Raw genomic sequence first — 25,444 nt, 5'->3', positions numbered from 1 at the left:
TAGGGTGTTCATGCCCCGAAGACCACAATTTTCTCCCAAGCACATTAAGTCCAGGCCGAATGTCAGAATGAGCCCAGGAATGCCGTGCGGATGCAACCATAATTCCCGTACAGCAGCCCTAAATTATAACAGAATAACGAGGAATGCCAGTGGTGGCTAGTGCCCAACGGGAATGGGAGGGAGGAAGAAGGAAAGGTCAATAGTAGTTGGCTGTAGAACCGATGGCTGGCAAATCACCACAGTCATTGTAGTGTAGTTCCCACCCTCCTCCTCCTCCTCCTCCCTGCTGAGTAGTTCTGCAGGGACTAAGGAGGAAGAAACTGGCAGGCAGTGCCACCCTCTGGGCAAGAGGGAAGTGAGAGGGTGGCAGGTGGTGGTTGGCTGAGGGCAGGCTGAGGTTAAGGGGGGAAATGCCATTCACCCCAATGGACCAGCCCCTCTGCTGAAATCCCAATGCTCTTTCCTGAAGGATCTATTACATGGCTGTTCCCTGGGAAGAGGGGCTGACTGTTAATCCACTCTGGAAATTGTAGAGTGGATAGTAGAAGTGGCAGTAGGAGTGTAGTAGTAGTACTAGTGTACTAGCAGTGGTAGTGGCAGTAGTAGTAATGGTGTACTAGTAGTTGTGTAGTGTAGTAGTAGTAAAGGTAAAAGGTACCCCTGACCATTAGGTCCAGTCACGGATGACTCTGAGGTTGTGGCGCTCATCTCGCTCTATAGGCCAAGGGAGCCGGAATTTTGTCTGCAGACAGCTTCCAGGTCATGTGGGCAGCATGACTAAGCCGTTTCTGGCGAACCAGAGCAGTGCACAGAAACACTGTTTACCTTCCCGCTGGAGCGGTACCTATTTATCTACTTGCACTTGACGTGCTTTCGAAATGCTAGGTGGGCAGGAGCTGGGACCGAACAACAGGAGCTCACTCTGTCGTGGGGATTCGAACCGGGACCTTCTGATCGGCAAGCCCTAGGCTCTGTGGTTTGGACCACAGCGCCACCCATGTGTCCCTAGTAGTAGTAATAGTAATAATAATAATCTAGACTCCTCATGAAAACTGATTTAACACTGGTTTAGCTATCACAGCTTCCTTAAAATCAACCTGGGAACTGTTGCTCAATGAGAGTACTGAATGCCTGAGAATTGTAGGAATGGGGCAGAAATTTGATTTAGCTTGCCTTTTAATGAAAAGCCACCTAACTGGCACTTCTTGGACCAATACGCAAACCAAAACACAGCTGCCCTTTGAAACTGTGTGATGAAATTCGCCAGCCAAACTGTGTGTGCAAAAATGCTTATGTTGAGGGAAATGCACATAAAATGCATATATTAATTAAAATAACAGACAAATATGTGTTATTAGGGGGGAATTGCGCTCTGTGTGTGTGTGTGTGTGCCAAAACCACATACAAAAATATGCTAATTAGGAGAAATTCATCCTAAAAATGCTGATAAATTTTGATGAGTTTGGGTTTTTTTAATTGCTAATTGTTGCAGAAATGTGGGGATTTGAATTTGAGACTGAGAAAATGAGAAACAGAGAAACCAGAACTGACAGGTTCACTCATCCACATATGGGAGCCATGACATTTAAATCAGTATGAATGTGGCTTAAGTGTGTTGAGAGCGCTCCTCCAGAATACACCTTTATTGAGCATTCATCATAATTCATGTGGGGCATTTATACATCATCCCATACCTTTCAGTTCATTTCCAGTCACTTTCCTAATTGCAAAAAAAATCAAGTTTTCAAGGAAAAAAGAGATTATATGACATATTTGCATAGTGCTAACTAGCATTAATATCATTTATTTATTTTATTAACTTTCATTTGTTTCCCTTTTAAAAAGCCTTGTTTGAAGTTGGTGCCAGCCTGACAGTTTTGCTTGCTTTGAATGTACAGGTCCTGTTCATTTTATTTTGTAAGAAACAAAAATCTGCCCTTATTCCCTTATGGGGAACACAAGAGCCCTTATAGAGTCCTTTGTAGGTTCTCCATCAGTTGGAGAAAATAAGAGAGACCAACCAGAGAATATTGGGAAGCAAAGCAGCTAGTAAGCCTGATCTTTATTGAACTGTTGCAACAGGGTGCTCCCCTCACACAAAGGAAAGGAGGAGGACCCAGAACAAAGGTGTGCCTGCCCTTATATAGACATTTTAAATTCCCTGCCCTGGAGTCCAGGACCATCCACAGAAACATCATACATACATCACAGAAGGGGAGTAGCCCAAAACTAACCCCCCCAGATACATCATACCTACATCACAGAAGAGGCGGTCTACAACAGAAATCTGAGTGCGTTGTTTATCTCTTGTCTGGCAGGTTACCTATTAATGGTCACTTGATTGGATTACCTGGGTAGCTTGGCCAGTCTTTTGTAATGATAAATACGGAGGAACTGAGCCAGGTCACAGGCTCACCCTATTCATACACAGACATACCCTTAAGACAGGATTTGTGAACAAAAAGACAATGGGGAGGCTTTTCCATTTTCTTCCGACCTATCAGAGAAATATTTGAGGTATATATATATATATATATACACACACATAGGACCTTAAATTTTTTATTTCAATTTTAATCATTTTTATTGTGCTGTGTTTGAGTGGCTTCAGTCACTGTTACTCTGTGCTAGATAGACTATTTGAGTCCAAGACCTTTAAAAAAGTTAGGTTTCTCCAGTTAGCTGGGGGGCGTGGGGGAGTTTGGGGGGTGGGGGGTTGTAAATGGAGAAATTAACAGAGTGCCTTGTGGCACCTGAAAAGATAACCAAATTATTTTTAACAGCATAAGCTTTTATGCGGTCCATTTAATCAAATGGTCTGTAGTCCAGTGATGAAAGCTTATTATGCCATAATACATTTGTTAAGTCTTCAAGATGCCACAAGACATTCCTTTGTAGAGTGAGCTGCAGCAGACCCACAGGCCTGTCCCTCTGGAAATGGTTACAAAGGAAGAAACTGCACGCTTGTGTCTGAACAAAATGAAGCGTGATCTTCATGGGAGGATGATAAAACTCCACCCTGAACGAATTTCCTGTGAGCAGCTTTGAAAAATCTCAGACGTGAATAATAATAATAATTATTATTTCTAATGCGTAGGGGTTTTATTTCGAAATACGTTTTCCTAGATTAGAGAAAAGTGGGATCATCCCCCCAAAAAACCACTTTGGGCACTGGTTCGGCTCCTATAAATCCACGACAAGAAGAAAATGACCATAAACTGGAGGAACATGCATCTGATTTGCGCGTTGGTGAGCGGCGGGGGCGAGAGCTGGTCGTCCGAAGCGCGCAAAGGGTTAATGCCCTGGCGCCCACGTGGGGAGGGAGGAAGAGGAGGAGGCGCCTTCCTGCTCCGCCTTTTTGGGGGGAGGAGGGGGCACGGAAGAGAGAGAGAGGTTCGGGGTTGCAACACCCCCAAGTAGCCGCATCTGGTGCAAGGGGGCGGGAGAGGGAAGACCGGCTCTCCTCGCCGAAGGGTGAGTTGCAGCGGCCGGCCTCCCCATTTTGCAAAGCCACGTGCAAAGCGGGGGTGGGGGAGGAGAGGGCGGTGGGTGGGCTGGATTTGGAGGGGGCGCTTTTCCTGCTCCCCCAAAATCCTAGGTAGATGTCACCGATTGGAAGGGGGGGGTTGGTTGCTGGGAGCGCAGGGGAGAGCGAGCGGGGAGCGCAACATGAGCCATCGCTTTGCCCCTCCCACCCCCAGCCACATCAAAGAGGCAAAATGGCTGCATTCCCCTTGTCTCGGTTTCGGGGTGGCGGGGGGGGGGGCGAGTCTAGTGGGAGGGCTGGCAAATGCACCAGGGCCTCTCTCTGCCGCGATGGGGTGGAGAGGCAGGGGGAGCTGTGCGTAAGGGCGAAGGGATGGGCTCGGGGGCGGGGGAAAGGCCGGGCAATGAATGGTCAAGGTCCTTCTTTTTTGTTCTTGGGAAGGGTGGTGGTCGCAGGGAGGTGGCCTTTTTCAGCCACATTGGGGGGGGGGAGACCCTTCTCCTGGGAGAGGGGAAGGGGTTAATCAGGGGAGGGCTAGGCAGAAATGTTTCTGGTAGGAGAAAGAGGACAGGAAGCTAAGATGTGGGTGGCTGGTTGGGGGGGGGAGAGGTGGAAAGTTGAGACATCTGGGAAGGAAGGAGGTTTACAGTTAGAAAGATGGAGGTGGGGGGCTGTGTCTCTGCATCTGATGGTGGGGAGCAGAGTGCACCCCACTTTGTATAGGGGGTGTGGGTGGCTGATTGCCTTACCCTGGTCTTTGGGAAGAGGTGGGTGCTTCCTGTTTAGTGGACGCAACCTAACAAAAATGACAAGGAGACTGAATCACCACTTCAGCTCCCCTTCCCCCTTTTGGTGTTAGCACAGTAATCCTTTTGCCAATTAATTAATTAACAGATCAATCAAGTGCTTCACCCTAATTGTGAACAAATAATTGAATGTCTGGTCTAAGTCCGTCTGTTAAAGTGAGCAGGGAGGTGGTAGTAGATCAACTATGTTCTCACCATTAGTAAACATGCTCATTTCCCCCAAGCAGCCCGGGCTCCTCCCCTCGCTGCCCCCCCCCCACTTCTGCTGCCAATCTGTGGCTTCCGTGGCATTAGTGTTCATTAGTCAGTGGCCCAGATGTGCAGGGACTGCTTGGATGACTTGCAGTGCAGTTTGGGAATCTTTTGGGCATAGAGTTAACTCTAAATATTTGTGCTTCAAGTCTCCTATTATAACTCCCAGGTGAAAAGTCTTTGAAGCTAATTTTGATTCTTCCCAGTGGTTCCAATACTTTGACTCATTTCTTAAAGTCTGCTGTGAAGATTTGTCGGTGTGAATTTTGCAGTTGATACCCATTGGAAGGATGAGTGTCTATTTCTGTTTTTAAGATTGAAATCCTTTTATGTAGAAATTTGTATGTCCAAATGTGCATATGGAAGGTGCTCCTTTTGTAACATGTGCTTTGTTTTCCAAAAGATTATTAGTGCTGGTCTTGCTCCTGTTCATGTTTTGAAATTTTTAGGGGGGCCGGGCAGATTTGGAAACATCTAAGTCAGACACGTCCAACTTCCAAGAGACTGCGATCTACTCCCACTATAAATAAACTGGCAGTGATCTACCCATTGGATTGGCCAGAGTTGTTGAGTTTTTTTTGGGGGGGTGAGCCAAAGTTGTTGAGTTTTTTTGGGGGGGGGGTAGATCGCTCAGGATCACGCAAACAACCATGTTTGACCACAGACAACACGTGGTCGCCCGGCAGATCTCGATCAACCGGTTGGACATGCATGATCTAGGTGAATCTTTTTAAAGAAATATTGAGGGAAGGGAATCTCCAGTGTTGAATATAGTTACGTACTATAATTGAAAGGGTGCATATGCCATCATTCCATTTTGGAGTAAAAAACCCTGTTTTATCAAATTAATAATCACTTGAAGTTGGCTGTGTGAGGTTTGATGAAAATATGTTGATGAACAGGCACATTTTGCTATTGGCCACTTGCAACACAATCAGAATGAATTTCAGGAACCAAAATGCTTTTTCTGTGCAGCCTGTGCAAGAGCAGCGAACAGTGTTATAGTTAATTGTATCTTGTCCTCACTTACCCCACCCCACTGCCCTGCTCACAGTTGTGAATAATATTCTTATGTTATGAATGGTCCCTGTCACCACTGAGAAAAAGAATTAGGAAAAGGGCAATATATATGTGGACTGTCCCTGGATAAAATGACTTTTCTTCTTTTAAGTTCTCAGAGTTCTTAACCTAACTCAAGGTTTTCATCTGAACTAGCCAGATGTTTAACTGATAATCACAGTCAGACAGTCATTTGAAAAAAATAAGACTTTAGATCCATCTTGCCCCAAAATGGCAAGTAGACATTCTGTTTTGATGGCTGTAGCCTTGGTTTAAGGAGCCATTTGGCACCTAGCTTATACACCTGAGGATGAACAATACTTTTCAACACTGGTGGGGGTAGGGGAAAGAAAGATTGCATTTGTTAAAATGAAAAAGTATGGTGAGAGGGTGGGAACATTTCCTAGTACTTGTCCTTTAGCTAATTGTAAATGTGGAAAGTTTCCATTTTTGTTGCTTTTTTGGGAAGTTAGAATTTGGTACATAGTCCTCTGTAAGCACAATGTATCGATTGCTAGTATAAAGTTCCTACATTTCTGTACAACTTATTGTTGCTGCTTACGTTTGCTTAGTTTATTGAGCTGTGAGACTGACCAAAGGAGGGAATATTTGTGAATATTCTTAATGCTGAAGGATGATGGAGGCGTTTGTATTTGAGGTAGTTACCAAATGTCAACAGGTGTCACCATCTAGAAGGGGACTAGAAGTGTGTGTGGTGGGGGGGGGGAGAGTTCATCCGTGGCCTCATTTGCTTGTAACACTAAGCCAAACTATGGCTAAACATGAATGAATGAGTGTGCAGGTACTTGGAGGAGAAATAGTGGCCATGTCTCTCTTCCAGTGGTCCTCCTCCTCCTGCACTATACAGAGCCAAGCCATGGTTTGGCTTCGTGTTACAATAAACCCCAGTTCCCCCAGACCAGGCTTTCTCAAACTCGCCCTCCAGATGTTTTTGGCTTGCAACTCCCATGATCCCTAGCTAGCAGGACCAGTGGTCAGGGATGATGGGAATTGTAGTCTCAAAACATCTGGAGGGCTGAGTTTGAGGAAGCCTGCTCCAGACTAACCATGGGCCAGTAAGCCAATAACAGACCTTTGGCTACAGATTTTTTGGAGCAAGACAAACCATGAGCCCTAGGTTTAGATGTAATGCTAAGTCACACCAAATGGGGTCTGTGTGATCATATGTGACCGAGGACTTAAAACAGAACTGCAAATAAATTTTGCATAATTTTGAAAATCGGGGGAATCACCTGAGGTCAAACCCAGTACTCTGAAATTTTAATGTTTAATGGAGTGCAGACATTCCAGCCACTGTGCTATATTGGCTTAATAAGTGGCCTTGGTAAATTATTATCATTCTTCGTACCACCCTATCAGCACTGAGTATGGCACTGTACAAACAAATGGGAACTTGAGCCTCTGAAAAGGAGAGAGAGAGAGAGAGAGAGAGAGCGCAGCAGCAGCAGCAGCAGCAGCAGCAGCAGCAGCAGAGCCATGAAGTCTGCTGCTTTCGTTGGGCAAGTAGCTAAATGGCAAAAGAATGGCACTTCCTGGCCTTGCTATAGCCTCTAGAGTGCTGCACCGTATTTCCAAGCTGGGAAAATACATTGTGTTGTGTTGTAGTAGATGTACTTGCCGTTCTCTTATCCATCTGGCCAGAAGACACAGAACCTGATCTACATGTTCAGAAAAACAGACCCTGCGAAGGCTGTCCCATTGTGGAATGCTGGGGGTGGAGGTGTTGCATGTTTGAATGTGCACCGTAATAAGAAATTCCCTAGGAACAGAACAGAGAAGGCTGGGCTAGAATAACTCTTCTGTCTAAAATTCCAGTATCCAGGGACATGGTGTTTTTGGCCTTGGGGAATCACTCCATAGTATGATCTCCTACCTGCCTCTTGAAGAGTTGCAGTGTGTGGGCTGGGTGAAGATTCTAAATGTGCAGGATGGCTCAGAGTGAGAGAGCCATGAGAGCAGAGAGACAGTGGCTGTGTATCTCTCTTCTGGAAGGAGATTTTACTGATGGCCACCCTAACAATTTCTCCCTGGGCTTTTTGCAGTGGAGTTAGGGGTGGCTGTGTAAGGAAGATGTTCCTCAACACCGGCTGTTTTCCCCCTCAACTTCCCCCCTTCCTCTGTCCCCCCCCCCTTTTTATTGGACTGCAATGTTTCATTCATGAATCAGTTTCATTAATCAGTTATATGTTTTGAAGTAGCCCGCATTAGTGAAGTGGCAGATTATTATTATTATTATTATTATTATATGCAAAACTATATAATTATAAATACAAAAACTGGGCAGCTGGTACCTTCTTAGAAGGTACCTCTTCCCTCACACACAGAAGGGAATGTTTTACCTGAGATGCCCCCCCCCCCGGCATGTGCATTGCATCACCTAAAAACAAAAGTATTTTGTTTTTCTTCAGAACTCTTGCTCTTATTCATATAACCAATTCAGGAAAATGACTTTCAATTGATTAAATGGCTCAAGTTTCTTAAAACTGGGTGATAGCCTTCCATTTTTTCTTCCCCCACCCACTTTCAGGGAGACAACGCCCCTGTAAACACTTCCTAGTTTCCCGCCATGTTTGCGTGTGAGACTTGGGGCCTTGGTGGCCAGACCTCCGTCTACAACTGGGAGAAGTCGGTCTACCTTTTGGAAGACAAAATGGAGCCTGAGCAGGGATCGGGAGAGCTGGATCTCCATTTTAAAGTGCTGCTTGAGCAGGGGGTCTATCCGGAAATCACGATCGAAGAGGAGGAGGAAGAAGAGGAGGAGGAGCCGGAAGCGGAGGCGGAAGTCGTGGTGGAAGCAGAAGGAGAGGAAGAGCAGGAGGAGGAAGAGGAAGAAGTAGAGGGAGAAGAAGAGGAGGAGGAAGAAGAAGAAGAAGAAGAAGAGGATGAGGAAGAGGAAGAAGGAGGAGGAGAGGAGGAGGAAGAAGATGAGGATGAGGAGAATCCAACGGGGCCTGTACGAGAGGCTGTGGGAGCAGAGGAAGGAGATGACTCCCTACTTGTGGTGTGCACTGGGACTGTGGAGGAACTTCTGGGCTTGGAAGTGCCACTTGCTGCTGAGCCAGAGGCCCTAGAAGAAGCCCCACAGCCTCAGCGCTGGGAAGTCCAGTGGGAGGAGGTGTCTCAGGCCCCACGAGCTCCGCCTCCTGCAACTGTGCAGCCGCCGCCGCCGCCGCCACCGCCACCAACGCAAGATGCTTCTCCAGCGACTGAGGCAGCACCCATAAACATTGAGTCAGGGGCCTTCTCTACAACAGCATTAGAGCCAGCAGAGAACCCTGCCTCCTCCCCATGGACAGCTCCATACGCAGAGGAGAGCCAGCAAGAAACCCAGCCCAGTACCCCAGGCAACGCAGACCGAGGGAGCATCGGGAAGACGCGGACGTCCACCTCAGGAGTGGGTGGCTTCACCCTAGAGACAGCCCGCCGGCGTTTCCGGCAGTTCTGCTACCAAGAGACGGAGGGGCCGCGGAAGGCTTGCGGTCAGCTCTGGGAGCTTTGCAACCACTGGCTGAAGCCGAAGAACCGCACCAAGGAGCAGATTCTGGACGTCCTGATCCTGGAGCAGTTCCTGGCGGTCCTCCCTCCGGGGATTCGGAGCCGCGTGTGGGAATGCAGCCCGGACACTTGCGCACGGGCCGTGGCCCTGGCAGAGGAGTTCCTGTCGAAGCAGCAAGAGGCAGAGAGAGCAGAAGAGGAGGTGAGATGGTTTTCGTCCCCCACCCCCTTTCTCATCCCATACGCCACCCCCAAGGACAATCTTGTGGCTTGCGGATGGGACAAGTTTCTTTGTGAGGGCTGACCTGCTGAGATAGGCCCATAACTATGGCGGAGATGGGAAGGAAATGGCGGTGGGGTGCTAGCAACGGATGGGGGGCAGGTGTGATGGGCATGTTTTGTCCTTGGGGCATGGGCTGCCTTTACAATGTTGTTATTGCTGTGGCTAATGGTTATTTTGTTTATTTATACAAAAAGATTTATATAGCACTTGATAAGAAAAACCTCAGCAGTTTGCATAAGATAATATATCTGTTTAAAGATGACATATTTGTTTTACAGCTAAGGCTCTCAAAATCGTGTACAATCAGCCTCGCAAACATTTTAAAAAAGATATAAATAGTATAAAACTACTTAAAACAACAACAACAATTTTATTATTTGTACCCTGCCTATCTGAACAGGTTGCCCAAGCTACTCTGTGTGGCTTCCAGCGAATATAAAAACATAATAAAACATTAAACATTAAAAACTTTCTTATAAGGGGCTGCCTTCAGATGTCTTCTAAAAGTTGTATAGTATTTATTTCCTTGACATCTGACGGGATGGCATTCCGCAGAGCAGATGCCACCACCAAGAAGGCCATCTGCCTGTTTTCCTTTAACTTCACGTCTCACAGTGAGGGAACCACCAGAAGGCCCTCGGAGCTGGACCTCAGTGTTTGGGCTGAAAGCTCCTATAATAAAACAATCAAACAATGGGAGTATGTATTTTGTGCTAAGTCCCCAAAGCACAGCAAAGTCCCCAAAGCTTTTATTTACTTCTGGAATGCCAGGAGGGAGGAAGGAGTAAAACATTTAGCCTGTGGAAGGGCGTTTTGAAGCAGTCACCAAAAAACTTCTGCCTTGTGGGTAAACTGGTTTAGTTTCTGGATAATTTGGACCCATCGGCAGCATTTTGTCAGCTGAACTTAATACTTTGGATAGGTTCATACAGGATGAGGCCCTGATAATGCCCAGGATCCAGGCCTTCAGATTCTAAGTCTGTAATTCTACATTCACCTTATGAAAGATCACAGGGCAGCGACCTGAAAATGAGCTTTTTCAACCATTGCCCCTGCACTGGGGAATATCCTTCCCTCTGCCACTTGTGAGGCATCACCTGTCATCTGCTTCAGGTGTCTTGTAAAGAAGATGTGCCTTTTTTGCTCAGGCTTTCTCTGACCCATCGGATTGGATCTTCCTATGACCAAATTCCTGTTCTTATAATACTACAGTTTTACAGCTTTTTATGTTGCATATTTCTTTTTTGGATACTGTTTTTTTTAATGTTTTGTATTTGCATACTGCCTAGAGATTTTTAAATATTAAGCAGTTTAGAAATGCTTATAAATAAATTTAGGGAGCCCTATTCGAATTCAGTGAGGTTGAGCAGACACGTTTAGCGGGTGTGGGGAACCTCCAGGCCACTGGCCAATGAGGCCATTTCCTCCCACCTGGGTGATGTCAGCTGATAGGCAAGGGGCATGGTTCTATCCTGCTGTTTTCTCCAGCATATTCTCCGCAGGGAATGCACAGGTGAAGCAGACCCTTCCCTTCACCTCATAGGTCAGGTGGGGGAGACCACACGCCTATCAGTCGCTTGACGTCCTCATGACGCCCCTGCCACAGTTGCCCCAATCCTGTTGTATAGGATTGCACAGTAAAATTGCCAAGGCAGTGGCTTCTTCCGCATTAGCTGCATCAAAACATGGAGCCGAGTTTTTGAAATGAGCCAAAACGCTTGGTAATTGAAACAGAGCAATAGCTTGGTTGCTTTAATTTCTGCCCTTTGGTGTAATTAAAATGTGGAGATGGTTTGGGACATAGGAAACTGTTATGCACTGTGGCCAGAATACTTGTCACTGTAGCCCAGTATTGTCACCTGTGACTTAGCAGAGAGGCTCTCTGGGGTCTCAGGTGACAGGTCTCTTCTCCATCACCTGCTATGAGGTTTGGTTTTTTTTTCAATCAAGATGCCAGGGAGCTCTTCCACTAAGCTTTTCATTGCTATTATTATTATTATTATTATTATTATTATTATTATGCTTCTTTTTAAAAAAAATGCTCTGTTTTCATTATTTCACATAACACACGATATGTTCCATATTTTCGGCCTTGGCTGGTGCAATTGTCGAATTTTTAGCCTTCTCAGAACTAGTCGTTACAGAGTAGTCATGGCTACCTCCAATAACAGCAGCCCTTGTGTCTTGTCTCTCTACTTCTCCTGATACTGCCTAGCAATACAAAATGGCAGCTATGACATCACGTTGTTCCAAGTATTCCCACTCGCCCCTAAGTAGCAGCCAGCAAAGTGGAACCAGAACAGGCCAAATTCAAACAGTGTTGATGTCACAACGCAAGCCTTCTGTGGACGTTACATTATATTAGGCATTGCAGAGGATGGAGATGTTTTGTAGGGAGAGGGACTGCTGCTTTCTGAGGCACCCAGCAGATGTGTTCCTTAACAGCAGAGTAATCGCAAATAACTGGGATTCCAGGAGTATGGAATCAAGGTCAAAGGGTGTGAATGGCAGCACTATGTTTGTCCTGCTCTTGTTAACATAAAATGCGGCTGTCTTCTGCCTCCCTCCTTAGTGTCCCTCAGGGCTTGCCTTCCATTTGGCCATGCAGGGCAGTTTACCTCAAGGAGTGGTGACTTTTGGGGCTACCATCAGGTATTTGGGGAGGCAATTTTTCCAGGGAATTCCCCCTCCTCCCCATTTTGCAAGTTGATTTGTAAACAATGAATGGGTGCCAGTTGCAAATAAATATTTGCAAGCGTGGCTGTTTAGAAGGGTTTTTTTAAAAAATAGTTTTGTTTACCAAACACAAGTCAAATAAACATGCTAAATTAGATTGCTCTCTAGGGTATCAGGAAATTTTCTGATGCAAACTGGAAATTCTCCAACACAAATTGCCCTAATTTACAAAGGAAGATATCCCCTCGTTTTAAATTTTCTGGAAAATCTGTGTTGCTGGGTGACACTAAAGAGAACAAATAGTCAATAGTTTTGTTTATTTTTATAGTTTTCCAGCTTGAGCTTTGTGCGTGAGGCACCAAAATACATTGAATCATCTCTAAAGTCTCACGTCTCTTTATTCCTTCCTCTGGCCATTAAGACTCCTCTTATTTTCAGGACCTCAAGGCAGCCTCTACAAACCCAGCTCTCAATTCAGAGCTGCGCCTCTTATCTCTTATTCCCAGCTTTCCCTCTTCAGTCCTCCTGGTCTCCTACAAACACTGTTACGGCTGCCTACAAACCCCAGAGGACTTTTGCACCTGCCGCTCGCAGCGGATTCACTGAAATCCACACAAAGGCTTTTGGGAGTTGTAGTCCTGCAGCCCAGAAACAAAGGGTTTCCTCCTAGTAGCTGGCCATCTGCCATTCTCTACAAGCCAACACTGTGGGCAAGATGTCTACTCTCCCAGGCTGAGGCATATTGGGGGGAATGAAAAGAGCTGTTTGCTAAGGGAGCCCTCCTCCCCCCCCCCCCCCGGTTGCAGTCAGGAATTGTGACTCTGCCTCAGAAATGATGGATTTGCACCAGTCATTTGTGTGATTTGACAGAAGGGCACAACTGGCATAATTCTCTCTGTGTGTGCAGGTTTCCTGCAGGAAATCAAGAAGCAGATGGAGAGCACACAATAGGCAGAGTTTTGCCTTCCAATTCTTAGGATATGAAGCAAAGAAGTCCCAGCCTTTTCCTCTACCCTTCCAGAGTTCTGGAATCTGCATGGCAATGAAATGCAGAATATGGACTTTAACATAGCATCTGTTGGCCCTAGCAAAAATTCCAGGATCTCAATTCTGGCTTGTTCTTTGTGTTCTCTGTGTGTATATTTATCGTGCTAATATTCAACTCTAGGCTAAGGAATATTGGTTCATGGAGTGGCTGTCCTATTGTCTCTAAAAACCATCCTAATGAAGCTGCCTTGGCGCATCCTAGAAGAGCACTTATAAAATCTACATTTCCAAAAGAGCTTATAAGGGTGGAATTGCAGCCAAGCTATGCTATCAGCGGAATCACATGTTACAATTTGCTGGGTTGTTAATCTTTAGACTGCCGGTAGGGGAATTCATATCTGAGTGAAATGCCTACTCCCAATTTTCCTGCTCTTCTCTGTACATCATCATCATCATCATCATCATTATTATTATTATTATTATTATTATTATTAAAATTTGTATACCATCCTTCATCTATAGATCTCAGGGCAGTTCACACCATAAAAATACAAATAATCTGGAGTATCCCCCTGCTTGCAGTGTAAAATGGTACAGTCTAGTAAGAACTGTACCATAGAGTTCTGCTTTTCGTGCAGAGCTAAAAACATTATTAAAGCCAAACCGTAGTCCATGGGATGGCAGCTGGATTTAGTTGCTTTCCTCCCCCCCCCAAAAAAAATTAATATTACAGTCGTACCTTGGTTTTTGAACAGCTTAAAGTGACTGTTCTGGTGCGCAAACTATTTTTGGAAGCCAAATGTCCGACGGGGCTTCTGTGGCTTCTGATTGTCTGAAGGAGTTTCCTGAAGCCAATCAGAAGCCACGCTTTGGTTTTTGAACGTTTTGGGAGTCAAATGGACTTCCGGAACGGATTCCATTTGACTTCTAAGGTACGACTGTACTGATTTATTAACCACTTTCTAAACAACCATCTCAAGGTGATATACACTACAGATTATTAAAAATGGTGAATTAAAAACCATACAAAATAGACACTTGTGGCAAAGACCCACTTTGCCAGCTGGGAAACAAAGATGTCTTCAGGTGTTTCTGGAACGTGCCGCTAGTGAGCACCTGTCTTACCTGGACAGGAATTCTGTTTAGGCACCCATGCTAAACACCCTACTTTTTTGTCCGTTCATTTGTTCAGCTAGTTTAACATTAAACAGTCTTTGATCAATCTTTTTGTCAAATGTGTCTCTCTGCTTATTTCAGGATTCAGACCTATTTGAGGAGGTGGTTGTGAATTTCCCTGATGATGACCAAGCCTTGTCAGATGCCGAGCAGGGAGATGCATGCATGGAGGCCGAGCAGAGGGGCGATGTGGATATCTGTTTGCTGGGTAAGAATCCTCTCTTCCTTGTGCTTATCTCAGGCTTCCTCAGCTTCGACCCTCCAGATGTTTTGAGACTACAATTCCCATCATCCCTGACCACTGCTCCTGCTCGCTAGGGATCATGGGAGTTGTAGGCCAAAAACATCTGGAGGGCCGAGATTGAGGAAGCCCGGCTTAGCTCCTTGACCTACTTCTCTTCGGTACACAAATGCCTTTATCTATTATGTATGCCAAGGGTGTTGTTGAACTGCAGCTTCCATCATACCTGACTATTCATTATACCCGACTGCTGACCTTGCTGGCTGGGGCTAATGGGAGTTCACAACTTCTTGAAAGCCACAAACTCCCCACCCTTGAGCTAAACATTTATTCTCACCATATTTTCAAGGTTAGGGTGATGGCTAGCATCACACCCAGATGGTTGAGATTATTCTCCAAACTATGGCTTGGATTATCAGACGTAAGTCTCCTCCCTCCCTCCTTTGTGAGTTTAATTTCACTCTCTAGTTTCATACAAACCAATTTGCTGTGTCACCCAAATCATCCAAACTGGTTTGTGCAAACCATTGGGCTGCTGCCTGCCAGAACTGAAAGCTGTAGTTTAAAGTGAGTTTCTGGTTCGAGCAAGTTTGTTGTTATACCTTCCTACCTGATCTAGGTCTTTGGGCCTTAATTGAACTCCAGTAAAGTTTTTTTAGTAGCCCACAGACCTTCAAATTCCAAAAACAAATATATGATTCTATACAACTGGTAGAAAAGAAACACAAAAGATACGAGAAAGCATGCTAATAGCACACTTTTCAGTGCTAGATGTTTAAACAAACGTCAACATTGAAAGCAGGACCCCACAGCAATTCTTGGAAAGCTGCATATGGATCTCTATAGCTTTTGCACATTTTGCAACTGGTTCACTTCTATGAGGCTGTGTATCTACAACCAGAAAGATTGTATTATATAACACTTGAAGACCTTTCTGGGAAGGAAACAGCCTAGGGACAAATAAGTCTGGGTCTTATTTGTCTCTGTAAAAATGACACAGTAGTAACACATGTAGTATACTTTCTACTTGAAAGTGAGAGCCAGTGTGGTGTAGTGGTTAAGAGCGGTAGACTCGTAATCTGGTGAACCGGGTTCGCTTCCCCGCTCCTCCACATGAAGCTGCTGGGTGACCTTGGGCCAGTCACACTTCTCTGAAGTCTCTCAGCCCCACTCACCTCACAGAGTGTTTGTTGTGGGGCAGGAAGGGAAAGGAGAATGTTAGCCGCTTTGAGACTCCTTAGGGTAGTGATAAAGCGGGATATCAAATTCAGACTCTTCTCTACTTTTCACGGCCATACAGACAAACACAGTTCTCAAGGTCCCTTGCCTCAGGTGCATTAGAGATCCTCTCCAGGTGTCAGTCTGTACTGTAGACCTGTTTCAATGAATTTCTTCTGTAGTTCTGGGGCACTTGTGGGATAAACGTATCCAGATGAAGGCATATCAGTACTCTGTCCAAAACATCCTGTTATACTGTGTGGATGCGTGTGACGGAGGGCATGTCACAGTCGGACCTGACTCGTTTCTTTCCCTGCACAGGTTCTTCTGACACCGAAGCAACGTGGGATTCTTCAGCCGATGAAGGGGGCTCAGGTGGGTCCTGCAGGTGGCAAGCAGCATCTTAGAAGATTCATTTTCTAATGTTGGAGAGAGAAGGGGAAACGTCTCTTCCAAGGTGGTGCTTGCTGTGAAAAACACACAAATCATGTTGAAGCAATTAGCATTATTTATCTATCCTCTTTTCCCCTCTTTTTTGTATGCTGACTTAATCCAGTTACAGGGCAATCTTATTCATGTTTGCTCTGAAGTAAATCCCCCTGTACAGTCGTACCTTGGTTTTCGAACGCCTTGGTACGTGTACATTTTGGCTCCCGAGCACCGCAAACCCGGAAGTAAATGTTCCGGTTTGCAAACGTTCTTTGGAACCCGAACATCCGACGTTGCTTCTGCGGCATCCGATTGAGTGCAGGAAGCCCCTGCAGCCAATTGAAAGCCGCGCCTTGGTTTTTGAATGTTCCGGAATGGATTACGAACCAAGGTGCGATGGTATTCAGTGGGACTTGCTGCCAGATAATAGTGAACAGAACTTCAGGGCTTAAACCTCTATCTAAAACACATGCATTGATCAATTATCGTTGCTTTAATTGAGTGACAGCTCTAGAATTCATACCTATGAAATTTGTGAATTTTCTCTTGCCTTCCCCCCACCACCACCACCCAAACCAGGTGCCAGGACTCCCAGCAGAGCAGATCCCCAGTTTGAATTTGGAGAAAGGCTCAACGGGATGGTGCAGCACCTGAACCCAAAGCGGATCCGAGTGAGAGAGAAACGCCACCCCTGCATTGAGTGCGGGAAGCGGTTCCGGTGCCAATCCGAGCTGGCCTTGCACCAGAAAGTTCACACCAGGCCAAAGTCCTACCACTGTGCCGAGTGTGGGAAGCAGTTTGGCCGTTCCTCGCACCTCACCAGGCACCAGAAGACGCACATGGGCGAGGAGTGCCACCTTTGCACGGAGTGTGGCAAGAGGTTCCGGTGGTCAACGGAGCTCGCCATCCACCAGAGGATCCATGCAGGCGAACAGCCGCACTACGGCATGGACTCTGAGGCGCTGTTCCAGTGGCCGCCGGAATTCACGATGCACCAGAGCCTTTTCACTGGCGAGAAGACCCCTCCGGCTGCCGACTACGCCAAGCCGCACACCGTCAAGAAGCCCCACCTCTGCCCCGAGTGCGGGAAAGGGTTCCGGTGGCCGTCGGAGCTGGCCACACACCAGAAAACCCACAACAAAAACAAACACTACCTCTGCGCCGAGTGCGGGAAAGGGTTCCAGTGGCCGTCGGAGCTGGCGGCGCACCAGAGAATGCACACCGGCGACAACTCCCCGCTGGCCGCCGACTGCAGGAACGGCAACGGCCAGCTGCCCCCTCTGGGCGCCTACCTGGGAGGCCACGTGGCTGAGAAGCGCCACGTCTGCGGGGAGTGCGGCAAGGCGTTCCGGTGGCCGTCCGAACTTGCCACGCACCAGAGAATCCACACGGGGGAGAAGCGCTATTTCTGCACCGAGTGCGGCAAAGGGTTCATCTGGCCGTCGGAGCTGGCCGCCCACCAGCGAACCCACACTGAGAAGGAGTCCTACCAGTGCATGGAGTGCGGGAAGATATTCCACGACCTGTACGGGCTCACCAGGCACCAGAAGACCCACCTGGGGAGCAAGGTCTACCCCTGCGCCGAGTGTGGGAAAACGTTCACCCGGCAGTCTCACCTGACCCGCCACCGGATCACACACACCGGGGAGAGGCCCTACCCATGTGTCGAGTGCGGGAAGAGGTTCGGCCGGCAGTCTCACTTGACGCGCCACCTGAGAATCCACACCGGGGAGAGACCATACCAGTGTGGGGAGTGTGGGGTGAGGTTCCGGCGAAGGCACAGCATGATCTACCACCAGAGGATCCACTTGAGAGAGTCCAACGGGGGAGCGGACCTGCCAAACATGCCTGACATGGAGAACCTTGATGATGACCTCCAGAGCCCCATCCATGTAACAATCTGAAATTTGGATGCTAGGCGGTTAGGGGAGGAACCTTTGGATGGGTGAGTGGGACGATGCTCACAGGATCTGGCCGCCCGAGTCCTTTCCACGCAGAGGTGAACGGAGAAAGGTTGCCGCTCGGTGTGGCTGCCCCACCTGGTCAGAGACATAAGTGCCTCAGAGCTCCTTGTGGTGCAGCAGTGGACAGCCAGCCTTGTTGGATCATGTTGCAAAGGATTCTGGGACAGGGATGCCCACACACCCATCTCTGATCATGTGCTACTTTCCTGTTGCCCAAAATTTGGGGCAACTGTTTGGGACATTTGTGCGGCCAGGTTCGGCTCCGCTGCTCTAACTCTAGATTTTGCCCCCATGTAGCATTTACAGGGAGCACTTAAAACCTGTGGGGAGGTGGGGGGGGGAGTCTCCCTTGCTACCTGCAGCAGCTAGAACACTACTGTCCATTTCCTGAATCATGTGACAGAAGCCTTCCTCCCTGCCTCTCCCAACTAGTTCTGTCCTCCTGTTTGACTGCTTTGCCACACACAGTGAGTTGAATCAGTGGGTCCACACCATGAGAGGACTGTGAAGGGTGACTTTGTATGCTGTGGAGCCAAAGGACAGCGCCTTTGCTTTCCGAGCGTTCCATGTGCAAAAGGGAGAGAATTTGGGCAAGCTCTGCTTCTCTGGTTGCAGCACTGCAACACTAGGGAAAACAGCACCTTCCCTGATTCCCCCACAGAGCCTGGTTCTGGATGAAATCTTGCAAATTCCCAATAACAGTTTCTCTTTCCTTCCAGCTTCCCCTCCCTTATGCAGTGGTGTAGCGTGGGTTGTCAGCACCCGGGGCAAGGCAAGTAATTTGTGCCCCCTAACCCGTGGATATGCGCCCCCTAACCCTAACCCCCAGATGTTGCGCCCGGTGCGGCCAGCCCCCCTGCCCCCCCCTACGCTACGCCACTGCCCTTATGGAAAGAATCCGACTAATAAATCTGATTTTTAAAAGAGCCTGAAGCAGGAGTGATCCTTCCTTGTCATCAGCGGTACTTTTCCAGAGCTGGCCCAAGACACTTTGCTGCCTAAGGCAAGGGACAAGGCCTCCCATGCCAGTTAGGCTGGAGGTTGCATCTTGCTCCAGCACTGGCAACAGGACAGCATCCTGCATACCTGAGGGCAGCAAGTTAGCTTGGGCGTGTGGCACACAGCGCTGCCTGCTCCCCACCTCTCTTTATCCGCCACCTGAGGCAGTTGTGTCACGCTGCCTAACAGCAAGGCTGGCTGTGTAACATTTCCCCTCCAGAGCACTTTTTGAGAGGCACTTCTATTTCCTCCTTTCCTTTCCTTCTTGGAAATCAAGGAGGCAAGGTTTCCTTCTTAGGGGACGGGGGCTATTTTACAGCCTTATATAAGTGGCTGTTTTCAAGAGGTTTCAGCAGAAAATCAGTACAACCACCCTGGATTAAATGCTGGAGAGGAAGACAAAGGCATCTTGATCTATGTTAAATAGGGCTTTTACTCCTCAGTAAGTGCATTTGGGATTGCAGCCTAAGAAAGCAGATCTTTGGAGATGAACAGGGAGGAATTGGGGTGTGCCCAGCCTTGCTGCCTTTTCTGAGCAGGGAGGGACATTTTGAGCTTGAACTTGGCTCTGCCTCACAAATAACCCCACAACGGTTGGAATCTAGGAGAAGACCCGTGTCCCATTCTAGGCTTCAGATTCTCTCTTTGTTGACCCTTGGTGAAGGAAAAAGGAAAGTGTATTCCTGCCCTGGCACACCCCTCCCATCCACCCCCACAAAAAAAACTTTAGCTGCATTTCTTCTTTTCCTCTTTTGGATCCACATTTGAGACTCTGAACCTCCTAAAGGAGCAAGAATGAACTCATTTTTGGAAATAACTTAAAAATAAATGGTTTCTACAAACGGCTTCTTGTGTTCAATTTTCTGTCTTGTGGAGGGAGCAGCATCAGGTTTTTTTCCGCCTCAGAATCCAGACTTACAGTTAGCACAAAATTTCTTATAAAAATCACTAATAGGACTCTGAGCAGCAGGTAGGGAAATCTTTCAGCTAGAGGACTGCGTGCTGGTGGGGGTGAGCCAGAGTTAAAAGAGTGAAGAGCAATAAATATGAATTCTATCCTTGTACGGTCGGCTTGTTTCTGCCCTGGCACTCCCCTCTCTATCTTCGATCCAGGGAAGCAAGGAGCATTATCTGAGTTCAAGGAAACCAAAAACACTTGAGGTTCCTGTTGGGCCTCAACACTAAGCGAAGCAACAAATTTCAAGTGATTGACCATATTAGGTGTAAAGGTAAAGGGACCCCTGACCATTAGGTCCAGTCGTGGCTGACTCTGAAGTTACGGCGCTCATCTTGCTTTATTGGCCGAGGGAGCCGGCGTACAGCTCCCGGGTCATGTGGCCAGCAGGACTAAGCCACTTCTGGCAAACGAGAGCAGCACACGGAAACTCCGTTTACCTTCCTGCCGGAGCAGTACCTATTTATCTACTTGCAGTTTTGACATGCTTTCAAACTGCTAGGTTGGCAGGAGCAGGGACCGAGCAACGGGAGCTCACCCCATCGCGGGGATTCGAACCGCCGACCTTCTGATCGGCAAGTCCTAGGCTCTGTGGCTTAACCCACAGCGCCACTAACTCCAGGAACTGGAGGCCACTAGCTTATGGCCCAAACAAGTGACCCTCTGGCCTAGCCCATGCTCCTGGCCCTCCACTTGGGTAGTTGTTGGCATGTGTCTGTCTCAAAAGACAATGGAGTGCCCCTCTAGGGGTGAAGTCAAACCAAGGTGATAGCACTGAAGTGACCTCCTGGGGTGCAAGCCTGGGCAGTGTGTATGGAGGTCCTGGGCTGCCCAGATGACAAGATCCCTCTCTTGGCTCCAAAGGAAAGCACAGCAATATGTTTGGCACCAGCTTGGCTGCAGGAGTTGCCGGAAGGAGGCTTACAAGGCGCCATCCTACCCTTGTTGGGACTCTACTCCAGATTTGTGTAGGGTCCACTCCTTAACCTTTTCTTCTCCCAAGGATATCCTGCAAGGCATCAGAGGTTTATGGTCTGAGTTGTCCTCCTAGATGGGCTACCTTCCCAGGTTAACAAGCCCCGTCCGCACCTCAAATGAAGATCAGTAAACAATCTTAATAATAAACTTCTTATGTGTTATTTATAACATGCTTTCCTACTATAGTATTCAAAAAGCGTTCTACAGCAATTGAAACCACAAATCATAAGCAGCTCACAAAACCCTAAAAACACTAAATCTATCAAAGAAACCTGTATGGTCAATAGGAACGTGCTTAAAAAGGATTGTTTTTGCCTGGTGCCTAAGGCTGTACAGCATAATGAAGGTGCCAAGTGAACCTCCCTGGGGAGAGAATTCCATAAATGGGCAGCAACTGAGGAAAAAGCCCATGTCTTATGTTGCCGCCCTCCAGACCTTTTGAGTTTCCTCACCAGGGACCAGAACTAGAGGACTTACAAATAACTTTTGGCAACTTTGTATTCTGTATTAACAACATTCAGAAGTGACTCCTCCAAGTCTAATATTCTTAACCCATATCCATTTTTTAATTAGAAATAAAACAGTTTATTGCAATAGCATTTTCTTGTGGGTATAGGTGCTTAGGATCACAGCAACAACAACAACAACAATTTTATTTACATGCCACCCATCTGTCTGGGTTAGCCCAAGCACACAATATGACACCAAATATTATTAATATTAATTAATAGTATAATGTAAATATAATAAAAATTAATAGATATTATTTATAACAATAACATGTTTATTTAGCTTTTCAAACACATGCCTGCCTCTGCTGCTCACTGTTGTCAAGTTCTGGTCCACAAGGGGGAGCCAATGGCTTCAAAATGCTTTTCTCCACATAATTTAGACTTCCTTCGAGTCTAGAACAAATATTTTTAATGTATTTAGTTTCGAAATATCTTCCCAGCCCTTCCTTCTAAATTAAAGCCAAGCAGCTGTCAAAACAACCATAAAAATGCAGCCAAACGTCAGGTAAAACGACACAAAGCTCAAAGCGAGGAACATTCCACACAATAAAAGCCAAACTGAACACGGAGATCTACACCCAAATCCTTGGCCTAAAAATGTCTGTTGGGAATAAGGATGTTTTATTTGTCTGTGCATGTGGACCTAGCATTTGCTGGCTTTGACTTGGGCAGTCTTCTCAGGGGATGGCATTCCACAATAGCTGTGTCACAACCGAGAAGGCCCCGCTGCTTCCCAACCTCATACATTTTTACTCGCCTGGTCAGAATAGGAGAATGTAAAACTATAATACCAGCCAAGACATTTTTCCTGTCAGTACAAACAAGAACAAACATAGCACAGGTGCCAGAGGTGGAATACTGGGCTGGAGCTGGGCAGTCCCATGCCTGCGACTAGGGGTAGGCAAATCTGTCAGTTTTGGTTACTCTCAGTTTCGCATTTTTCAAATCTTAAATTATTCACATTTCCACGCCACTGTGCAATTTTTAAAAAAAGAGTCTTTAGTAAAATTCGTCAGCATCTTCACGTGAATTTTTCCTAATATACAGTTTTGCCCAATGTGCACACCTTTGACAGTTCTTCCTAATAAAATGTACTTTTGTATGTTATTTTCACTAATATACACAATGATGTGTTGAGTTTACTTTCATGTATGCATTTTTGAACAAATTGCATTGCTGGAGAACGGCGCTGCAAATTTCGGAGAAGTGCATTTTGAAGGATGGCTGTGTTTCGGATAGCATATTGTTTTGGAAAGTGCAAAAAAAACCCAATACGTTTCAAAAAAGCATGCAAATTATTTTCTATGTAATCAAATGTCCCCTTAGCTGAGGAAGCTGCTAAAGAGATTATTCTAGCAGTCCTTGCAGAAGTGAATGTGAACTTTCTTTAATTCCTGCATCAAACAAAAATATATATGGGGGTCAACTCCCATCTCTTGTGAGTGCTCAATTAGTGCCAGTGCCTTCCATCAGGAGTTTGGGTGTAACCTTCGACACATCCCTCTATGGAGGCACAGGTTGCAGCTAATGCAAAGGTGGCATTTTTTCACCCTTAGCATGCTAAGCAGCTGGTCCCTTACCTTTCTCACCCTGATCTAGCCACAGTGATCCATGCAACAGTCCCCTCCAGGCTCAATTATTGTAACTCACTGTATGCGGGACTGCTCTTGAAGCTGACCCAGAAACTCCAGTGGGTACAGAATGTCGCTGTGAGGGTCCTTACAGGGTCCTTGCCGTGGGACCACATTCATCCAGTGCTATGCCAGCTGCACCGGCTCCTGGTGGAGTACAGGGTCAGGTTTAAGGTGCTGGTTTTAAACTTTAAAGCCCTGTACAGACTAGGACCCTTGTACTTACAGGACTGGCTCTCCTGGTATGCCCCGCGGAGGACCTTAAGGTCCACAAATAATAATATCTTGGAGGTCCCGGATCTCAAGGAGGTTAAACTGGCCTCAACCAGAGTAAAGGCCTTTTCGGCTTTGGCCCCAGTCTGGTGGAACACTCTGTCACAGGAGACCAGGGCCCTGCCGGACTTGACATCCTTCCGCAGGGCCTGCAAGACAGAGCTATTCCGTCTGGCCTTTGGTCCAGGTCCAGGCCCAGGCCCTTTTATTGGCTCATGTGGGTCCAACATGGATAGCTGGCCCTGATGAATTTCCTGGTGGTTTCCGACCCCTATGGTTGTAATTCGTGGGCAGTCATTTAATTTTATCCTGATTCTTATATTTAAGCTTATATTTAAAACACAATCGTTTGATTGTGTTTTAATGTATTTGATATTTAATGTTAGCCACCTTTAGCCCGGTCTTGGTCGGGGAGGGCAGGGTATAAATAAAAATTTACTTACTACTTACTTACTAATTCAGAAGGAATTTTGAGGCAAGAGTTCAACAGTCTAAAAGTCCCTGAACTACAGTGTGTGCTGTTTTTTGGCTGGTGGAATGAAGGCTTCAGGTTAAGGTGAATGACTGAGAAGTAAAGATAGGGCTCAACCACACATAACTGCTGGCTACTGAATCATGGAAGATCAAATCACTTTTTATGCAAAGAGGGGGCAGTTTGTGGCTCCCTCCAGCCCAATCTACTGATGACCAGAGATGACAGTTCATATTTTTTTGTCAGCAAAAGTATAGGACGAGATTCACAGCAAAGTTCATTACAGCCTCCCAATCAGGTAACTGCGTTGGTGACAAGGCCAATGTGCAACAAGGACACAGGAGTAGCCTATACACTCATGCTAGGGCCATGTCTGTCTCGTTACCACAGAGAACTAGGGAGTAGCCACAAGCACAGCTGGGGGAGCCCTGTGACACTGTCTGTTAAAGCACACACAAGCACATTCAGGAAAACAGTTGAGGATGTCAGATCCACCGTTCTTCATCCCAATGGACAGCAGAACTTGCTCAGTATCTAATCCACACTATTTTAGCTGCCAACCAGAAATTAAGTTAAATAAATCTTAAAATTAGTCAATATATTTCTCCCTGAGACACAAGATCATAGAATTGTAGAGTTGAAAGGAACCACGAGAGTCAGGTGGTCCAACCCCTGCAATGCAGGAATATTTTGCCCAATGTGGAGCTGGAACCCATGACCTTGAGATTGAGAGATGAAGGGTCTCAGGTTTTACTCGGATTCTACGTTCCCATTACAGTGGTACCTCGGGTTAAGAACTTAATTCGTTCCGGAGGTCCGTTCTAAACCTGAAACTGTTCTTAACCTGAGGTACCACTTTAACTAATGGGGTCTCCTGCCGCCGCCGCACAATTTCCGTTCTCATTCTGAAGCAAAGTTCTTAACCCGAGGTACTATTTCTGGGTTAACGGAGTCTGTAACCTGAAGCGTCTGTAACCCGAGGTACCACTGTACACTGACTCAGGCGCACCCCCACACCTGGTGTTTAAAGCTGTGTACACAGGGCCGTCTTTAGCAGATGCAGTGCCGGGGTGCAAATATCCGCCCAGTGGCCCCAAATTACCATGGATAGTGGGGGGGGGGGCGAAGCTGCGCACTGCCAGCCATTGGGGGTGTGCAACTCTCCCCCATCCCGCTGCGGGAGAGCAATCCCCACAGAGGCTTGGGAGGGAAGCTGCGCCCTGCCAACCATATGGTTAGTGAGGCGCAGCTGGTGGGCATGCAGAGAAAAGGGAGGCTGCCAGCAAAGCCGTGCAGCTCCCCCACTCATTGGGGCGTCCCTGAGAAACCGGCGCCCTGGCACGACGCACCACTAAGCCCTATGGGAAAGACGGCTCTGTGTGTACATAGGGCATTTGACACAGCCCAGACATATCCTGCAGCTTATTGAGAAATGCTATTTGATGCGTTTCCCCCTCAAACCGGCTTCCATCCAATTCAACAACGTAAGCCGTATTCACTTAGCAGTTAAACTGAGGCATGTATGTTATT

General features: G+C 46.9%; 1 protein-coding gene across 1 annotated transcript; it reads left to right on the top strand.

Moving 5' to 3' along the window:
• Nucleotides 1-3,339: 3,339 nt before the first annotated feature.
• Nucleotides 3,340-19,939, top strand: LOC310830914 (uncharacterized protein). Its single transcript, XM_083710755.1, has 6 exons — nt 3,340-3,474; nt 8,153-9,322; nt 14,324-14,450; nt 16,023-16,076; nt 16,710-18,831; nt 18,990-19,939. Exons 2-5 carry the CDS (start codon nt 8,192-8,194, stop codon nt 18,032-18,034), a joined length of 2,637 nt encoding a protein of 878 aa, XP_083566881.1. The 5' UTR covers nt 3,340-3,474; nt 8,153-8,191; the 3' UTR covers nt 18,035-18,831; nt 18,990-19,939.
• Nucleotides 19,940-25,444: the final 5,505 nt, after the last annotated feature.

This window comes from Podarcis gaigeae (genome assembly GCF_964106915.1).
Source record: "Podarcis gaigeae genome assembly, chromosome: 13".
NCBI lineage: Eukaryota > Metazoa > Chordata > Lepidosauria > Squamata > Lacertidae > Podarcis > Podarcis gaigeae.
This window is presented reverse-complemented; position numbering and strand designations above follow the sequence as displayed.

Coding starts and splice junctions, on each gene's coding strand:
- LOC310830914 (XM_083710755.1), top strand. CDS start 8,192: ATGTTTGCGTGTGAGACTTGGGGCCTTGGTGGCCAGACCTCCGTCTAC. Junction 9,323..14,323: donor CAGAGAGAGCAGAAGAGGAG/GTGAGATGGTTT, acceptor TGCTTATTTCAG/GATTCAGACCTATTTGAGGA. Junction 14,451..16,022: donor TGTGGATATCTGTTTGCTGG/GTAAGAATCCTC, acceptor TTCCCTGCACAG/GTTCTTCTGACACCGAAGCA.